Source organism: Fringilla coelebs (genome assembly GCF_963513975.1).
Source record: "Fringilla coelebs genome assembly, chromosome: 3".
Classification (NCBI taxonomy): Eukaryota; Metazoa; Chordata; class Aves; order Passeriformes; family Fringillidae; genus Fringilla; species Fringilla coelebs.
The window spans coordinates 46115950-46134999 of record NC_140030.1 but is presented as its reverse complement, the minus strand read 5'-3'; the positions used below and the strand labels follow the sequence as shown (position 1 = coordinate 46134999).

The following is a 19050-nucleotide window of genomic DNA, read 5'->3' as shown; positions in this document are numbered from 1 at the left end:
TAAAAGCATGCTGGGCTATTTTTGCACACCCTTTCTCCTCCTGTTTTCCCAAGGGAAGTTGGTTGAGGAGAAGACAGCGTCCTAGGGTATTGTTACAGTGTGCTTGGCCAGTATTACAGCAAGTGTCACACTGTGTTGGTAGCTTCCAAAGCAAATGCTCTTCCACACATTGTTTCATGAGTTGAATTCAATTTTTCCTACCTGCCTGTCATCTGTGTAGATCATTTGGTGCTGGCCTAACATTGTGCCATAGTGTGTGATGTGATTTAAAATGTGCCACGTTTCACATATTGATGCAAATAGCCAAAATTATTTCAGACCCACGTCTTTGCTTAAGATAACTGTGGTGTAGTGTAGCAGGTGCTCTGCTGGTACATCTAAGAGGACTGCCCTGTCATGGTCTGTGCACAACAGATAAATGCTCTGCTGTTAATACAAAATGAAGAATCTCAGTTGTACAATTTGCAGTACAACTGATTTGAAAAAAACTTAATTCTTTTCTCAGTGCTACACGTATGTATATCAAACAGCTTAATTTGTTTAATGTTTAGTGCATGATTTGAATCACATTTGGAATAAGCTTGGAGGAGTAGGAATGAAGAGAACATCCTGTTTTATGGAGTAGGGAAGGCCCATGGTTCAGATGTGTGACAGCAATGGTAAATACCAGATTTTTTTCATTTTAGTGCACCCTGTGTGAACCACTGGGCCGTAGGAGGTGGGAATATGGCCCAGCCTTTTAAAACACGTCTTCTCACAGAGGCAGGGACTGAGACAATACTGCTGTACAAGTGGGCTATTAAATTTTCTTCTTCTTTGGGGTCTTCACCAAATTATCAGCAATCTTTCTCTCAAATTTACGTAACAATTCTGCTACTGTTGTGAAGTGCTTATTTTTAAATATGCTATTTTAAATCTGTGTCTTCCTGTCCACAGAGAAAGGGAGGCATTTGGTTCTTGTGTCATGTCCATACTGGTGGTCACTGTGGGTCATGTTTGTAACAGGTGACAGATGTGGTGTGAAATATGCCAGATTTTTACAAAGTAGTATTGCAACCATTTTAAATGTATTTTCTCTTCTGCTTATGGCTTGGTTATTGGAAGTTTGTGCAGCAGGGACTAAGGAAAGTAGTGTAAACTTTTCAAGAAAAAAGCAAATGGAAAATAGAGAAATATATATATAAACATGAAATATTAATATAATTAATGACAGCACAAAGATTCCAATATTTAATTTACTTTCGTACAAATTTTTCCAACTTCTGAATTAAGGAAAAGTATTTGGGGAAAGTTATCAGCCTGGCTAAAAGTGGTTTAGTTCTTGCCTAGAAAGTTCTAATATTGCATTGAGCTTGAACTTCTTCAAGTTAAGTTAATTCATCCTCAGAACATCCTACTCACTAATAGTTCTTTTTGCTGCATCAATAGTTACTGTTTTTTATATGTTTTTTTTTTTTTAACATAGGTTAGGCAACGATGACAACCAGTTTGAGCTCAGCATGGCCAACAGTGGGTGTGAGGTGCATCGCTTCGACCCCAGCATCAAGTCAGCTCACATTCAGCAGGGCCGGCACCTCTGGTACCATCGCCTCTCCATTGACTGGAGGGATCCCAACCCAGCCATTGCAGCTCATAAACTTCACAGCAACACCAAGAAGCTGGGCACAGTACTGAATGAATTTGGACATCAGAAGGTAAGCAAGGGCTTGTGTGTCAGGTTTCTGACTGCAGGGTTGGGTGTTGGGAAAGCTCCAGATCTCCCTTCTTGCTGCCTGAGGAGACCAAACGCTCTCCAAGCTCTTCCTCTGATAGTGGATTTTTTTCTTCAGCAGTACTTGTAATGCATTTCTTTTAGGGGTGCCTTTTTTCTCTTGCTTTCTCTGTGTGCTGAAAACTGCCACAATGATTCTAAATCCCTAGCTCTATAGCGAATACTTTCTTTCTCCTCCTCACTTCCTTTTCCCTTGAAGTATCTGGTGACATTGGGTGCTAGCACATTTAGTCCTGTGGAAGTTCTGGTCTTTGCCTGAGTATGAAAACTAAACTACTCACACAGGCAAGTTCATAAAGAGAAAACAATATTTGCAACAGTAATTTGAAGAGAAGAGGTAATGGATGGTTTGTTTACATTTTCAAGGTCACTGTTCCTAATTACGGTCCTCAAAAACAAAAACATCCTGTTTTGAAATTGGCAGCAATCGGTGGGGTGTTTTTTTAGCATTTCTCAGTTTGTTTTTAAGGAACTATAAAGAAATCAGGAATCTTCAAATCTCAAATAAATGTTGCCATAATACATTTCAGGAAGTTCTTAGGTTGCTTTTAAGAGAGTTTTTGCTTCAGAGGATATACAAACATGAATTCAAATGCTAATATACTTCATTGCCTGCAGCTACTTCTGCTTGTCTTTGTTTTTCAAGAAATATGCAGCCTGGGCTAAGGAGGTGCTCTTCTGTAAGATTTACAAAGCAAGCAGGGCAACGTTTGTTTGGCTTGTTATTTAAAAGTGCAAGATGTCCTTTTCAGTTCACTTTTTACCTTTTTAGAATGTTTTCCTTTGGTTCAGCTCTACTGATTGGAACATTTTGAAGATAACAGCAGAGAAAAGGAGCCATTCTTCTTCTTCCCAGTCATACTGTAACTGTACTAGGCTGTGCATTAGTGAAACATCTGGGCAGACAGAGATGGCTTTTCTTAGATGTGAGCCTTGCATTGTTTTGCTTTTAGAAGAATTTGTCACACAGCAAAAAAACGAATTACCCAATCCAGAAAAAGTGTACAAGTCTTGTGACATACCAGACCTGCTGAGGCCAGAGTTAGGTTATCATGGCAGAACAGAGTGGTTGTAACCCCTTCTGTGAAAGAGGAGGATGTAGGATTGAATTCAGAGTGTGTAACTTTCTGAAAACAGTGGGCTGGATGGCAGCCAAGGAACATAATGCACATATAACACATACAACCAGGCTTTCCTCTAGCTGTGTGCTTATGACATGGGATTTGGTTAAGTGTTTTGGTGCATTATGAACAGTGACTAATGCCTCTTGCTCTGGTAGCATTTGAGGAGCTCCCGTCTGCAAAGCTATGGCTTAGTGAAGTCAGGTGCTGACTTCTCCCAGTGGAGATAAAGGTGTTACACACTCTGAGACTTCTGGTGTTTTATACTTGGGAAATATCTGAGTGGGATGACTGTCCTCACATTTTTCTGTTTAGGTTCTCTTTAACTTAGAAGGAAGGCAGCCTGAGAAGTTGTATATTGTGTAGAGACACCATTCTTCTGGTGAATGTGAGTGGAATGTTCCCTTGACTGAATAAATAAGTTAATTCAAAACAGTTTCACAGAATATTTTCCGAAGCACTTTTTTCCAATTAGAAAATTAAAACATGCTCTTCGTCCCATTTTTAATTTAAAAAACCCTTCCTCCTACCCTCAACGTTGTTCTGTTCCCACTTCAAGGCAGGAATTCCAGGCAGCTGCATTTGAAGTTAATGCCTCATTTTATCCATGCTTTTATTCTTTGAGATTTGGGACTTGATCCAAGACCCTACAAGTGACTGAAACTACTTCCACTGATGTTAGAAAATCAGGCTGATGAAGGCTGCGCAGACAAGATCTCCCAGAGTTCTTGCTGTTGTAGTCTTGAAAAGAAAACTTGCATTTTGGGGGTTTTGTGTGCAAGAGAATCAAAGAGCTTGGATGGGCTCATTTGCACCCTGACTCAGATGAGAGCACACCTGCTATTCTGCAGGCAATACTGGGACTTCATCCACACTAGGGAAACCCACCCTGATATTTTGGCAAGAAATACAAACACTTTTTGGAGTCAGAGTGGATGTGAGAAAAGATTAGAAGAACTTGATCTTTCTAACTGGCTATGTGGCAAAACAGTCCTCAGTTCTCTGAGGATTGTAAATAGCCTGGAGGCAGAGGACTTATCTAGTAATATATTAGGATGTGGCTGACAAAGGAAACATGTAGTCAGAGTATTTTTGGGAACCATTAGAGTGTGAAATCTCTTAAGCCCTGGAGTAATCTCCAAAGGATGTCACGGGAGCCATATTTCTTGATATACAGATCTAAACTGAAAATTTACTGGTGTATCTTCTGAGAAAAGCAATATTTTATCAGCCACAGGAAAGCATAAAGATGTAAAAATTGATCTTGCTCATCTTCCCATCTCATCCCTCCCACCCTCAACTTTTTTGCTGAACATGCACACTCTGTAGTGCACTCTGGAGGGACAGTGGGGAAAGAAGGGAGAAAGCCACTGAGGGGCCATGATTCTTATGGCAGTGGAGTTCAACTTAATGCAAGCTTTCACTTTCCTATTCTTGAACTCCTGACAGGGCTGAGGATGCTGCAGTGCTGGTGTTTCCATGGATTAGCGGTAGATGCGTGGAGAGCTTCCTTTCTAGGGAGTTGTTGGAGAATTCAAGTCAGAAGGGATTCTGAACGGCTTGTGCTTCAGTCCTCTGCTCAAAGCAAGGCCAGCTGTGAAGTCAGACCAGGTTGTTCAAGGCTTTATCCACTCTGGTCTTGAAAGACACTGAGTTATCTCCAGAGCAGAGACTTTCCAGCTTCTCTGGGTCAGCTGCTGTCCTGCTGGACTGTTCTCTTCATGAAAATGTTCCTCCTCTTACCCAGTCTGAACATCCCTAATTTCCTTTCATGTGTGTTGGCTCTTGTCCTGCTCCTATGCACTGCTAACCCTTAACAAGAAATTCAAACCAAGCTACTAAGTGTATTCTGTATTCCAAAGATTGTGCTGCGAAGCACAGTTAAAAACCTTCCACAGAAAGGCCCTGAGGAGCAGAAAAAAGCAAGAGTTTATTCTGTCCCAATGGACAGTGGTCACACATGCAAATTTTTATTTCAATAGTAGTTTTCCTCCTTCTGGAACTCTGCAGGACAAGTCTCTTGCCCTCAGTAAGTGCTATGAGTTTGCATTCCTTGGCAGTATGGCTCACCAGTGGATGAAATTGTTTCTTGTAAAACAAATTAGTCTGCAAAGGAGAATCTGAGAATGCTGGGTAAAACCCTAATTTAATCAGGAAATGCTCATAGCTGTAACTTTCAGGGGACAGCAGAGCTGTGTTCCACTCCTGACATTCAAGTTATCTCAAACAAACTCTGAAAGAGACCAAAATGTGTCATTGTTTGTTATGGAAAGAATTGCAAATCAATCTTTACATCCTGATTTTGATTTGAAGGCTTTAATTTACACTTTCCCTGCATGAAGATTTTTTTTCTGTAATAACTTGGATAATTCTGCTTCATTTTAACGAATAGGCTTCAATTTAGGATTTCAAAAGGAAAAAACTCTTCACCTGTTATTTAATACTCAACACAACTTCAAAACACTGTACCCTGGAGTCATTTTGATTAATAACATCATCTCTGACTAGGCAAGTAATTTAACACTTGCTCTTCTCCTCAAGTAGATTCTATAGAATTTATTTTATGCTGCTTTCAGCTTTGTAAAGGCTGATGTGAAAGGACAAGTATTAAAGAAAGGATTAACCATTTTTGCTTCAAATCTATTTATTTTTATCTATTTGGTGGTACACAAATAGATAAAAAAGACCAGAGAAAATGTGCAGCAGCTTAGATGTGAATGGTGATTTTATTAACAAAAAAAACAAAAAACTCTTCAAACTCTCCATGTTCAAGTTTTGTAGCAATGAAATTACTCTTTACTATGCATACCTTAGGGCTGTAGGGGCCAGAACAGGCTTTTGAATTCTTGATCCTGCCTATACAAAATCATTTAACTTTGGTTATCCTTTGCAAGGCTAGACTTAGGTGTTGCCCAGGGAGCCTGGGGGTGGCTTGGTGTGAGTGGCATTCACTGAGGTTCCCTGTGCCCTAGCTGAGTGTGTGGGTGCCACCAGCGTTTGCACACTCAGCTCATCTCAGCTCCCAGCAGGACCTCAGCTCCAGCTGGTGAGCACCTGCAGACTGGTCCTGATGTGGAATCCTGAGCTCAAGATGAGAAGCCAGGAGCTCAGAAGCCCAGGAACTCTGGCAGGGACATGAGTCCTTGTCTCTGGTGCTGCTGCAGCTGGGGAACAGCTCCCATCACCTTGCTGGAGGGGGGGGCACCAGCTCAGATCTGCTCTGCTACGTGTGGCTTAGTGTCAGAAAGAACAAATGAAACCAGGTCTTTTGAATCATTGCATCACAAATCCTAAAGTGTTTGGAGCTCTGAATTCTTGAAAGGGTTTAATTTTTTCTTTGCTTTTTATGCTTATCTGGGGCTTTTCCAGAATCTCAATTCTAGAAGGAAAAAACCCACCCTTCATCTGATTTTTAGCCTCATTATTTTTACATCCAATTTTTCTTGTGCAATCAATGGTCTCTAAGCTTAAGTGGCCCTTTTTCTGCAGCTGTTATTTACCATCTATATATAGCACTGAAGAACAGCCTTTGCTTTTGCAGGGTGATCATACTGGCCTTTCTAAGATTTCTCCAACATGAGAGATCCTCTATTTCCCATAACATCTTATTTGTGTTCAGCTGCCCCTCCTGCAGCTGGAGCATCAGCAATCAGTACTATTCAGAAGTCCCAATGGTGTCTCTGCTAAGGCTCAGGCTGTGACTGCCTTCTTCCTGGAAATGTCCTGACTGTCCTTCCCTGGAAATGTCTGCAGTTACTGCTTATCATCTTGTTTGATCTTTTGTGACTCATTAGACTGTCTCCTTGTTATATCAGTTTCTGACTGGCACAGTAGAAAGAGTTTTGTCCCAGAACACTGAATTTTTTCATAGTGTAAATGGCTGGTCATGACCTATTTACAGAAGGAGTAAGTCTGCTCAGTGAAGTCCCATTTTAGTACTGCACCCTTTTGCACCAGGCAGATGCAATGCCGTAGCACTTAGAGCTTATAGTCTAAATAAATGACCTGCCACAGGATGGAGGAGCACAAACCTCACCTCCATTAACTTAAATTTCTACATTTGAGATAGCTGTTGAAGTCCTTATAGACTCCAGCTAAACTGGTATGGTGCAGTTTGTCTCATTCAAGGGCAGACATTGCTGCAGTTTGAGCACTAACTGCTGCCACGTGGGAGCCCTTTGTTTGGGGGTCTGTCAGGGAGTTGGCAAACCTCATTCCCCTTGCTGGAAAGAGGCAGTCAGGATGGTGCAGATGTTTCTACCTGCAGTTGGAAACGCTGCCTTCTGTAGCCTTGTAATAGTTGCCCCTGAGTAATCCACAAGCTCATGGCACACAGTGTTTCTTTCCTGCATGTATGTATTTTTTTCATTTCAGGGATAATGGAATCAAGGTGGTGATAGGTCTGTATTTGCTTAATCAGCTAGGGCTGCTGCTGCCTGAAGTATTTTAATTGTAGGTAGATTGAAGAGTTTGGCTGCAACTAAAAATGGGCTCATGTTTCTGGAAGCAAAGATCTTTGGATAGTGATTTACTGCTCACCACCTCTTGCTTTTGGTGTTGTGTGCACAAAGTGCCTCATGCACTTTCCTTTGCAGGTTTTCTCTTGGTCCCTTACATCTCCTTTTGCCTCATTTAAATTCTCTCCACCAAGAGCACTTCTCAGGACATTGTTAAGAATATTGGTATTTCTAGACAGCGACCTAAAGGTGCTGTTCAGTATGCAATTGTCAGGCATTGAGGAAAGATCTTCTTAGTGATACCACTGGCTGAATATGGTGCAATCCATAGCCTTTTCTTCCCCTAGGAAAAGGCCTAGTGCAACACCTGAATTGTAATGAAAGTGCTGAAGCATTCCACTGTTGAAGCAGAACTTACTCAGGTCATCTTTCAAAATAAGAAATAAAGGTACTTTCAAAGCATATTATCGTCTGCTAAAAATTAGAAGGGAAGGACAATTCTTTTTAGGGTTTTATTTTCTTTTTTTTTTTTTTTGCTACCTTTGTTGTGGTTGTTAAGACGCTCCAGAAAAAAAATCAGGTAGTAAAAATCCACTTTCCCCCACTTTGCCAGAGGGCTGTGCAAGCTGTGCTCAATTCCACCTTCCTATTTGACTATTTCAGTGTCTAAGAGTTGCATTCAGAGAAGCATGGCCCTCGCTGCAGGCACTGTGGAGCAGTGCACAGAGCTGTGCTGCTGCTGTAGGAAACCAGGCAGTCCTGTTCCCTCCTCCTGCCAAATCTGGAGCTCAGCAGGAGCCTGGGGAGCTTGCCCTGCTTCACAAGGGGGTGCCAGCTGCAGGTACCTGCTGAGCCCAGACCTGTATGCACACTCCCCAGCTCCTCCTTAAGCCACTAACCCTGGCTTAAACACAATAATGTCAATTTTACGGTTTTAATTTGGCCAAGGTACTGAATATCTGATCAGGGTGGTGGTCCATGGTGTGACATGGGTTTAATGAGAATTGAGAGCAACCCCTTTCTATGAGCATCCTGGTTTTTCTCCACCGCCCATCTTTCTCACAATTTCCCAGTGGTGTTGACATTAACAAGCACTTCAGATAAATGCCCCATTCAGAGCCTCTAGGAGCTTTCTAAAAAAATGTACCTTTTCCTCTCCCCACATTTTTCCCTCCTCCTATCATGGTTTACAAGTTCTTGTCATTGGAATTGGACATATCTTGTTTAAATACTTTCACCTTAGTGTCTGGATCCTTTCTGGTCTCTCTTTTCATCTGACAGCAGTTTAAGGTTCCGTTCTCAAAAATTTGAAATCCAGAGGTCAAAGGCTTAGCAGTTCTTCCTGCCCCTCCTGAGTGCCTGTCCCAGATGAAATCTGAGTTGTGCAAGCATTTTGTGATGGTTTTTATTCAGGTTTTCAGGAATGTACCTGCAGATTTCTTCCTGTCATGGTTGCAAGCAAATAGCAGGGAGGCAGATTGGCACCTTGGACCAGAAATGAAATGAAACAAATAGATCCCCATGGAGGGATGCAGTCTCAAAGGATGTTATTGCTCTGGCTAGTGCAGATGGGGAACCAAATCCTCCACCAGATTTAAGTGGAGCTACTTGGGTATACCAGGGCTGCCGGTTCCCATCCTGCAAGAGATGTTCTTTAAGGTGTGGTGGACATTTTTTGAAGATGGGACTCTGGTTCCTTTCTTCAATTACCTACATTTTGAAGGCCCCCATGGGCACTGTGTTAATAAACCACAGAAGGCCTTGCAGGCAAAATGCTGTTTACTCTGAGCAACTATTTCATGGTAGCCTAGCCCTCTGTCCCTTACACTGCATGCACACACTTGCAGGTCTTGCTGCTCGGGGTTTTGGAATCAATTGTTACTTTACCATTTGCCTTCTATTGCAAACCTCCTGCCCTGACAGCTCTCTTGTCCTGCTGCAATGTGCTTGACCTGTTGCTGCTGGCTTTCACTTTCAGCAAGACCAGGATAATGTGGCTTTTTGCAATCAGGGATCTGTGTCCCACCATCCGTGCTTGGTGCAGCACAAAGAGACTGGAAATGTTTGTTCCCCTCTAATGAAGAGGCTTGAGGGTCTAGCATACACCATTTATTCTTTTGAGTAAACATCCGTTCCCACAGGCATCCAGCAGGGTCTGGCAGAGAAGACCAAAAGAGCAGAAAGGAAAGGGTTTCCCCCCTTTGTGGGGGGAGTGGGCAGCAGGACACCTCCAGCAGGATTAGATGGCTGAATGCACGTTTTGCAGAGCAACTCCTGCACACAGAGCGGCTGCACTTCCAGCTCGGCTGCTGGAGGAGGACGTGCAGTATTTAAAATGTCTGTTTGCAGCATGGGCATTGGCAAGCAGAGCTTTTGCAGCTGATCAGGCTGTTAATTAATTTAAAGTCAGGATTTCTGCAGACCCCTTGTGGGATTTTTCCTACTTGGGCAATCTAGACATTTGATTGAAGGACCGGGCAAGGGGTCCAGGTTGTTTTCATCTTTTAGTGTACAGCAGGAGAGCCATGTGAACTGGAAAAGGAAACAGGTGCAAATGGGAGCTGGAGCACACTGTTTCTGAGCAGAGATGCACACTTGTGAGCTGCTGCCACTTGGAGCAGACGAGGAGGTCACTGTTTGAAGGCTTACATCCTCACGGTGACTTTTCACCATTTCCTCTGAGGAAGCATCTCTTTGAGTCTTCAGCTAGTAGTGAGGTTCCTGTTGCCTGCTCTGGACACCAGTCTCAGTTTAAAGAAATTGGGAAAAAAGATCTTTGATGCTCATTTTGTCTTGTGAGGGGAAGGTCTTCTCCCTCAGCCACGTCCATGTGCAGTGTGTGCCTGCTCCATGCAGGGTTTGTAGAACCTATTCTCTGGGTCACTGTACAGGAACCTTGTTCTTGCTGGGTAGCAAGCTAGACAAGATGTCTGGCTTTAAGATCATTATAGTGTAGAGCTAGCTAGACCCATCAAACCTATCTGAAAATCAATTCAGGCTTGGGGACCTGTATTTTTGTACAACCAGAAGATGATTAACAAGTGCCCTGCCGTCTCTGACTAGTCCAGTGTTCAGCACAAAATAGGAAAGATGCCAAGGGCTGCTCTCATGACAAAGAACGATGTATGTGGTGACAGAAGGCTACAAGAGAAAACCTGTGACCTCCTGACCAACTGCAGCCAGGGAGAAAAGATTTCAGGCCATGCTGATCTTGTAAATCATCTGGGGTTTCTTTGTCCAAAGATTATGTTGTCCATTGGTAAAGTGTCATTAAAAGGAGCCTTTTGCCAGCTAAAAGGTTTCTTCTCTGCCTGTTCACTGGAGTAAGAGGCATTGCTTAACTGGTCCAGTTAACTGGGCTGGATGAGGTCTATGTATCTTTTATTCTGGAATGGGTCCTCAAAGAGAAATTGCTTCCAGATGGAGAGAGTATATGGGAAATGTCTTGGCATCAGAGACCAAGGGAAGAGCTGGGGAGTTAAAGTGCCAAGTTGCCCCCCAGACCTGGGCTCTGAGGCTGTGGGAAGGAAACACTTGGGCTGCCAGCATGGATCCTTCCTAGGAACAGTTTCCCATGGGAGAGCATGGGCAAAGTGCTCGTAGCGCTCCCGAGCACGCAGCTGAGATTGATGCCTCCTGCCTGTGCTGGGCAGGCTTTCTGGGTGGGTGCATTTGTCTGGGGCCATTACTGCATCTGGCAAGCTGTTGCTGTACTGCTGGTTGGCTGTGAGAAAGTTAAATAAGCTTTTAAAATATTATTTTGAAACATTTTCTCTGATTTAAGTGGTAAACATAGTATTCCTTAATATCCTGCTCCTGCTGTGTAATGGGTCCATGGAAGTACATCCCCAGAACTGGGAGAATAGACTGGCACTTGTGAGGCTGTGCAGAATCGGTGGTGAGAGCAGAGGTATGAAGCTTGCCTGCACTCACTGCAGGCTTTCTGTTTCAGTGATGGGGATATTGTATGAGTAACTTCAACTGGACAGTTGCCCTTTACTGCAAAAAGAGACCAAAGACCCTGTAAGCACCCGACTGCACAAATCAGCTTTGTGACTTTGATGCCTTAAGCAGATTCTTGAAGACGTGCCCGATCTGTCACAGTGGGAGTGTATAATCTCAAATGACACATTTGTTCCAGAGCCAATTTGAAACTGGCTGTACAGACCACCAAGAGAGGTGTAAATGTGAGCAGGAAGGAAGGGAAGTGATTTGGAAGAGAAGTGCTGCCTGTTGGGGCTGTGCATCACTGCTCAGTGGTGATTGACTTTTCTCCTGATTCCAGCACCCGTGTTGCTCTGGCCAGGCCCCCAGCACTCCTGGTCTCCCCAGCAGATGGCTCAGAGAGAGGCAGGATGTTTCCCCTTCCCACTGCTCACAGGGAGCATGGAAAGAGACAGTCACAAGCTGCTGGGAGGGTAATTTGCTATTAGGCTATGTGGCATCCTGGCTGCCATCAATTACAGCCTTCACTAAGAATAAAAGGGAATGAAAGGGACTTTACATCCAAGGCATCTCCTGCTGGTGAGGACAGGCTGTGGATGTATTTTGAGAGGAAAGAAAATGAGGGAAGTATCATGCTGAAAATCTGCATGTGGGAAAAGGATAAGAGAGAAGTTACAGTTAAACAAAATACACCCAAGCACCCGCTGTTACCTGCAAAGACATGCTATCAAAATGCAAATTAAACAACTTTTTCTGGAGTTTTGTTTTCTGAGAACAGAGAATTGTACTTAGGGAAAGAGGGGAAAAACTGATGCACAAGACAGCAGACTTTTCCTTGCTGTACAGCTGGTGTCAGAATGGTAACCAGGTATCACAGGGAGCAGAAGAATATTTTTCTCTCGCACTGTGGGAGCAGCCCTGCAGTTCAGGGGGCTGAGGTGGTTCCAAGCTCTGTCCTTGTGCCTGAAAGCCGCAGCCAGCTCTCCTCTCCCTCCTCCCAAGCTTACACTGCAGACCTGCCCCCACAGAACTGGAGGGATCCTCTGTGCCTGACCTGCATTTGCTGGTTTTGCCTTTCCTGCCTTCCACTTCCACATGCTGAGCTCATGCTGGAAGTAATACAGCTAAATTGCTTCCTCCAGCTACTCACTCTCAATTGACTCTTCTCCATGGGGAGCTTTAAATGATGCCCACGGGGCAGCACGGAGCCTGAATCCCTGTTAACCCTGCTATTTCAAAAGCGGCCAAGGTGAACAGAGCTCAGATCTCTGCTTTAGGAAATGATGCACACTTGTAACAAGTCATTACCCTAAAACGAAGAAATGAGCCTTCATACAGTATATGTTGACCTTCACTAAGTAAAACACAACTTTTCAGCTGTTTTACATGCTTGGTTGTGCCCAAGCGTGGCCCCCTTTTTTTTTCCCCTCCAAGTGTAAGTGGTACAATGCTGCAGTGCTTTTTTCAAGGGAGCTAAACTGAGAAAACATTCTAAAATCCCCATTTTTTAACTTTCCTGTGATAACCTAGTTAGTTCATGGAGGATAAGAGGATTTGTGGAAGATAAGAGGAACCAGCCTTTGTGAGTGCTTGAAACTCACTGCCATACTTTACCTTCGGGCACTGTAGATCTTTGCCCTCCAGGATTTATTCACAGCAGCAGACTCCAGCTGTGCTCCCGGGTGAATTAGAGCTCTGAATTTATAGATTTGTCCACAAATCCTTTCACTGGCACTTTGGATCAAGGCAACTGGAAGGCGGTAGTGCATTTTTTATCGTTAGTGCACTGCTTATCACCAATGGTAAATATCTCCTGAGCTGTCTGATCATCACAAAACTTGCATTTGGTGTTAGCAGGATGCTTGTAATTTGCTCAGATATGCCTAAACAGAGCTGTTCTGCCATTTATTTTGCACTATCCATGGCATGCATGGAGACTGTGGGCAGAGAGGGACACCTTGCCTGGAAAGCAGTCATGAAATGTGGTGGCTTGAGACAGGTACCTTTGTCCCTCCAGGTTTCTGAGCAGTGCAGAGCACTAGGAGCAACAAAGAGCCTCTGGTTTGTGTATGCAGCACATCTCCACTAGCCTCGTGTTTCTTTCCCGGTCATTTCATTGTGTGTTCAAGCTGTTATTGTGGTAACTCATTTTCTCCTACTGAAACGCTGGTTACCAGCCACTTTTCAGATCAGTTTTGCAAATACAGCTCAAAGCATGCAGAGTGCCTGCTGAGCAGCCAGAGCAGCAGTTAGTGTCACGAGAGAAAAACAAACAAACCTGAAGGACTGGAAACATTACCATGGGAAAAAAGATGTCCTGCTGATGCCATAAAGTAAGATCATGGGAAAACAAAACCAAATGCCTAGAAACGTTTCTTCCCCTATCCATCCACTCCCTCCCCCCCCCCCCCCCCCCCGAAAAAAAGGGGTTTGAATAATTTGTCAGCTTTCAAAGTTACATAAGTCTCCCAGAGTCAAAAATCTGTGGTTTGTTAAGTGTGGCAGTGTGGTCCCGTGGCAATCGCACCCGTGTGGAACCAGCTGCCTGTGAAACTGCGTTGCAGGTAGAGATATGAGTTGGTATTTGCAAAATAAATAACCAATTTAAATGTATGAAGGAAAGCAAGTGGGCTCACCCACCAGCTGAAATGTCATGAGCTGCACCATTTCAATTCAGCCTCCCCTTGAACCCAAAGGAGCCCTGCGTTCAACTGCTTCACTGACCCGCGGATGGACAGACTGACAGGCTCTTTGTTAGAGGGGCAAGTTAGGAAATACCAGAGCTAAGGTTGTCTGTGCAACCTTCCTTTCTGCTCCCCATGCGCACATACCACAATGTGGGCTTTAATTCCACAGTTCCTCGGCCATTTTCCACTGGCCCCTGCCTCCTACAGAGTGAAGGAGGCACAATGCCTTCTTAATGAGCAGACAAGCGCTGGCTTGGCTTATTATGATTCACTCTGTGACCACGGGCCCCATTCAAGTCCTGCTCTCAAAATGTGGTGTTTTGTTCCCAGCTGTTTCACAGCTTGTTCCATGCGAGTCTCACAGCCCTTCATGCACTCAACTCCTGTTCAGTGACTGCCACCCTTGTTTTACAGATAGAGACCAGAACGGGCAAGTGTCCAGCACCTGCAGATTCCTGCCATGCCATGCCCATCCTTAGTGCTGGGGCCCAGCCCCGGAGGAGGGCTGACGTGGCTGTGAGCTCTGCACACCTGCACCCCAGCCCCTGGCATCTCCAGTCAGCATCCATGGAACAAGGGAAGGTGGATGTGGCCAGCCCTTGCCATGGCCCTGTGGTTTCTTGGCCATGGCCCACACAAAGCACAGCTCTGGTTGCGCTGGAGAGGTGCTCACAGCACAACCCCTGCCCTGTGCCCAGGGCAGAGGGGTCTGTGAAGAACCCCACAGGTGGGAGATGGCGTGCATGACAGCAGCCAGCTGCCCTGGCATGGGGCAGCTTAGGAGAACAGTTGCTTTGGAAGTGCTTTTACATCACCTGCCCAAATCTCTCTCCTATACCCACACAGGTGCCTTTTTTGATACTGCCACAAGTGGTTAAGGTAGACTGCCAGAGAGGATCTGGGCGTTTTTGTTGGTTTTGTTTCGGTTTTTTTTTCTTGGTTTGATTTTTAGGGGTTCTTCTTCTTTCTTTTTTTTTCCTTTTTATTTTTTCCTTTTTTTTTTTTTTTTAGGAATTCTTGACTAAATAAAGTCTTCAGATTTTCACTTCAAACCCATCTTGAGTGTGAGCAGATGGGCCGAAGCATCAGCTCAGGTGGAACTGGCACAGGCAAACCCTACTCTCATGGGCTCTGGAAAACAAGCTGACCTCTGCAGCTTGTGACCACTGCTGCACTGTGGTCATTGTTTTCTACCAGGTGTGAAATGATGATGAAATGCTCTTTTGATGTTAAAGCATCAGCTTGCCTCCTCCAAACAAAGTCAACCCACAGCTGTGAAAAGCTGGATTGCTGAATATCTCACTACAAAATTAAATAATGGTCTAAAACTAGAACACGGAACTTTTCTGTTAGATTTGTTATTTCCTTTCAAACACCTTCACGTCTTCTTTTCTGCTCTGCCTCTTCCTTTTGAGGAGCTGCCCTTAAAATCCTGAAGACTCTTTGCATAGTTATCCTTTGTTTTGGTCCTCCTCTCTCAGCATCTGTAGTGATGCCTGCAAAAGCTACAGCCAGCAGCTTGGCCAAGGGCAGCTGATCACCTGAGCTGCTCACAGGGTCCATTTTTTGATTTGCCCTTCTCTTGCACTTGTGTGATGCACGTAGCATATGGCTCATGAGCACCCTACTCAGCTATGGTGCAGGTAATCCCTGTTAGTGGGTTTGGGTCTGTTCTTTGGTTCTGTTTCTTTTTTTCATAGCTGTGATGCTACCCAAGGGCTGCGAACAGTCAAGCATGGAACCCCGTGTACTGCTGTGTTAGTCCTCTGAGACTTTTTGATTTATTTTTTTAATACAAAATAAATATCTGTCTATTGAAAAATGGCCTACCCTGGCCTCAGATGTAACTATAACTGCAAAGTTTCTGGTTTTCACATAGTAACGGTGCTTTTGTTGCAGATTGATGTCCTCAAGGCAGATGTGGAGAGCGCCGAGTGGAAAATTTTGGAAAACCTGATCCTGGAAGACGTTGTTGAGCAGATAGGACAGCTGGTCTTTGAGGTGCACATCCACTGGCCTGGGTTTGAGGTCAGTGGCAATGACAGCACCGTGGTGCGGTACTGGTACAGTCTGCTCCGAGAACTGGAGCTGAAGGACTTCAGGCTTTTCCATACCTACAAAGACTTATCAAAACCACAGATGTTCCTGAAAAAGGAAGCCTTCAACGCCAGTAGCTGTTACACACTGAGCTGGGTAAATACGAGATGGAAATAGCAGAAAGGAATTTATGATGTGTGATCGTGAGCCATCTGGCCCCGTAGCGTTATTGAAGAGGATTCTGGTGTCACTGGCTAAAGTTGCTAAATATGCACACAGTGACTGCTAACAAAATGAACTGGCTTTTGTATTTGTGTGTTGTCAAAAGAACTGGCAATAGAAGGTACATTGTATAGCAATGTATTTGTCCCATTAAGGACAGAGGTTTCTGTATAGGTTTGTCTGGGGGAACTAAGAGCATGGCTTTTCCAAGCTGTCCCATGCCTGAACATGCCAGCAAGGAGGGCATCCCTCTGGGGCTGCCCTGGGAAGCTCTGCTGGCTGACCTGGACCAGCCCTTGGGCAGGGGAGTGCTTGTGATGAGGTGTCTCTTTATGAAAAAGTGCCAAGTGTTACTTCTCTGTAAAGTTATCATCTTTGATTTGCACCTTTTTTTACTGTGGCCTTGTTTCCTATGGAACAAATTTTAGGCAAGAACAGTATATTCTTGAATCCACTGGCAAATTTCAGCTGAATTTGGCAGAGACAGAAACAATCACCAAACTAAGTTCCTACCTATTTCTTTGAGTAGCTTCTGAATGCCACGACTTAGGGTTTTTAAGCTAGTCTGGCTGCAGAAAGTGACTTCAATGCTTCTGACACGGGAAACGGTGGGACAGAGACACTCAGCTGCTGGATAAGCTGCTGCCAGCACTCCCCTTCCTCATCCACAAGAGCCTTCAGCCACAGAAGACAGGGCTTCCCTAGTTCATCTGCTCAAAGAACAGCCTGATTGAAATTACTCATGCAATGGCTGCAGCAAGTGGTTTTTGATCTAGTGAGATATATGTAAGAGACAAAAGTGCAACCTGGGTTTTTTTGTTTGTTTTGGGGTTTAGTTGAACATTTCCTGGTGCCTTTTCCAGTGCTGTGCCTCACCACCTTGCCTCTCCCTGGCATAAGGAGGCCAGACCCTGGATCTGCACTGATGCTGGCTGAGGTGGCAGCCCAAGCAGGTGCCCTGGACTGCCGCTGTGCTGGGGTTCTGCAGGCTGGAATGTGGATTGTCTGCAGCGCCCCTGGGAGCCTTTGACATTCCCCAAAGAGCTAAGGAATGGGGGGAATTAAAAATATATAGCAGGTTGGATTTTTTCTTATCTTTAGATGAATTTTGACATTAAACTTTTCATTAAAATACAAGATGTCACCACTTTCATTTCTTTCGTATATAGACTTTTTAACTGCCTTTGGCTTCTGACTTCTGCAAGTCTCCAGCTTCCTCAAGGGAGGTGGTGGAGGGGGAGATGCTGATCTCCTCTCTCCAGTGACCAGTGTCAGGACATGAAAAAATGGAATGAAACTGTCAGGGGAAGCTCCGATGGGTTATGAGGAAAACGTTCTTTACCGCAGAAGGTGGTCAGTCACTGGAACAGGCTTCCCAGGGAAGTGGCCACGGCACCAAGCCAGTCAGAGTTCAGGCAATCTCTGCACGGCTATCTTACTAACCTGGTTTAGTTTTAGGTCCTGTGAGGAGCAACGAGTTGGTCTTGATGATCCTTATTGCATCCCTTCCAACCTGAGATATTCTGTGGTTCTATAAAAGTAGCTCCTGTTTCTGCTTTGCACATCCCACCTGGACCAGGGCTTTGCAGACATCCAGGGCAGGGCACTGTGGGTGCCCACCATGTCCTCAGCTCAGCATCAAAACCAAGATGACCTGGTGCAGATGTGTAGAATTCCCCACATCCAAGATAATGGGCAAAGCACTTTCCTCAGGGCTGAGCTACCTATTGCCATCCCTGAACCAGGTAATGCACAAACCAAGAGATCCATAACCTCTGGAAAACAAGTAAGAAATGCCTTCTTTGTGAGAGCCAGCCTTGCTACAACCTTCATGCATGAAGTTCTGAAGTTTTTTTAACAATGCAGAGCCATGAGGAGATTCATCAAAATGCAGGAGGCTGCCAGGGCTTCCTAAACTAATATCTGGTGTGTTGGAATGGCCACGGCTCACTGCACTGCAGAATGGCTCAACTCCCATTTTTCAAATAACAGGGGGGCAAAAGTCCAGCTGCAAGTCCTGATGTATTAATGAAGTATAAAAATATGGGTTCTAGCACTGTGCAGGTTTTTCCTCCTAACTAGTCTTAGAGTAAGTAGCCTAGTAGCTTATTATCATTTGTTTAAGAAACCAATAGATAAAGGTTAAAAAATAAATTACATGGCCTCTCTCAGATGTTAAAATTCAAAACAGAAGCACATCTTCCATCATTTATTTCCCTGAAGTAATATGGTGATATGCAAATTACAGAAGTGGAGTAGAGGTCCATCCTGGTTCTTTGGTTAGTAAGGGAGTTTAATAAACCCTCAGGTGATCTCTTGCTTGGGATTGCCAGGTAGTGTCAGAAACACTTCAGGCTACAGCAAATACATCTTTGGCAAAAAAGATTCCAATAACTATGGTAATTTTAAAGAAAACCTTATCTCTAATACAGGGCAGATAAAAGCCATTTATCATTCTGGAGGTAGTTATGTGATATTATAGGAGAAAATGAACAGTGCTTATTTAATGCACTCTCTGTGCTTTTCTACTTCACATCTCTCACAGCAGAGTTACAGCCTTCCTTTCTGAGGTCTTGCTTTATGCCCTTACTCCTTCTCTTTTATAGATCTCTTTTACATGAAGGACAGACCTTTAAATGAATTTAGTTCCTGGCTCCTAATGCTGAGCTGCTGGGTACGTGCCCAGGGACACAAGGCAGTGCTGGCTGACTGCTGCAGTGGACAGGCTGGTGCTGAGGGATGTTGTGTGGGGTCTGTGTGTACCCACTGCCATAGCCAGGCACAACTGCCCCACACCTGCTCAGAGATCA

At 44.4% G+C, this 19050-nt stretch overlaps 1 protein-coding gene across 1 annotated transcript in view; it reads left to right on the top strand.

The window, feature by feature from the left end:
• METTL24 (methyltransferase like 24) overlaps nucleotides 1–17293 on the top strand; it is a gene marked incomplete at its 5' end in the record, with an annotated part of 45541 nt that extends 28248 nt beyond the window's left edge. Inside the window, 2 exons of the mRNA XM_084203635.1 lie at nucleotides 1466–1694; nucleotides 15881–17293. Coding sequence (XP_084059761.1) covers nucleotides 1466–1694; nucleotides 15881–16195 — 544 coding nt within the window. The 3' untranslated portion in view covers nucleotides 16196–17293. The remainder of the gene's footprint in view (nucleotides 1–1465; nucleotides 1695–15880) is intronic.
• Nucleotides 17294–19050: the final 1757 nt, after the last annotated feature.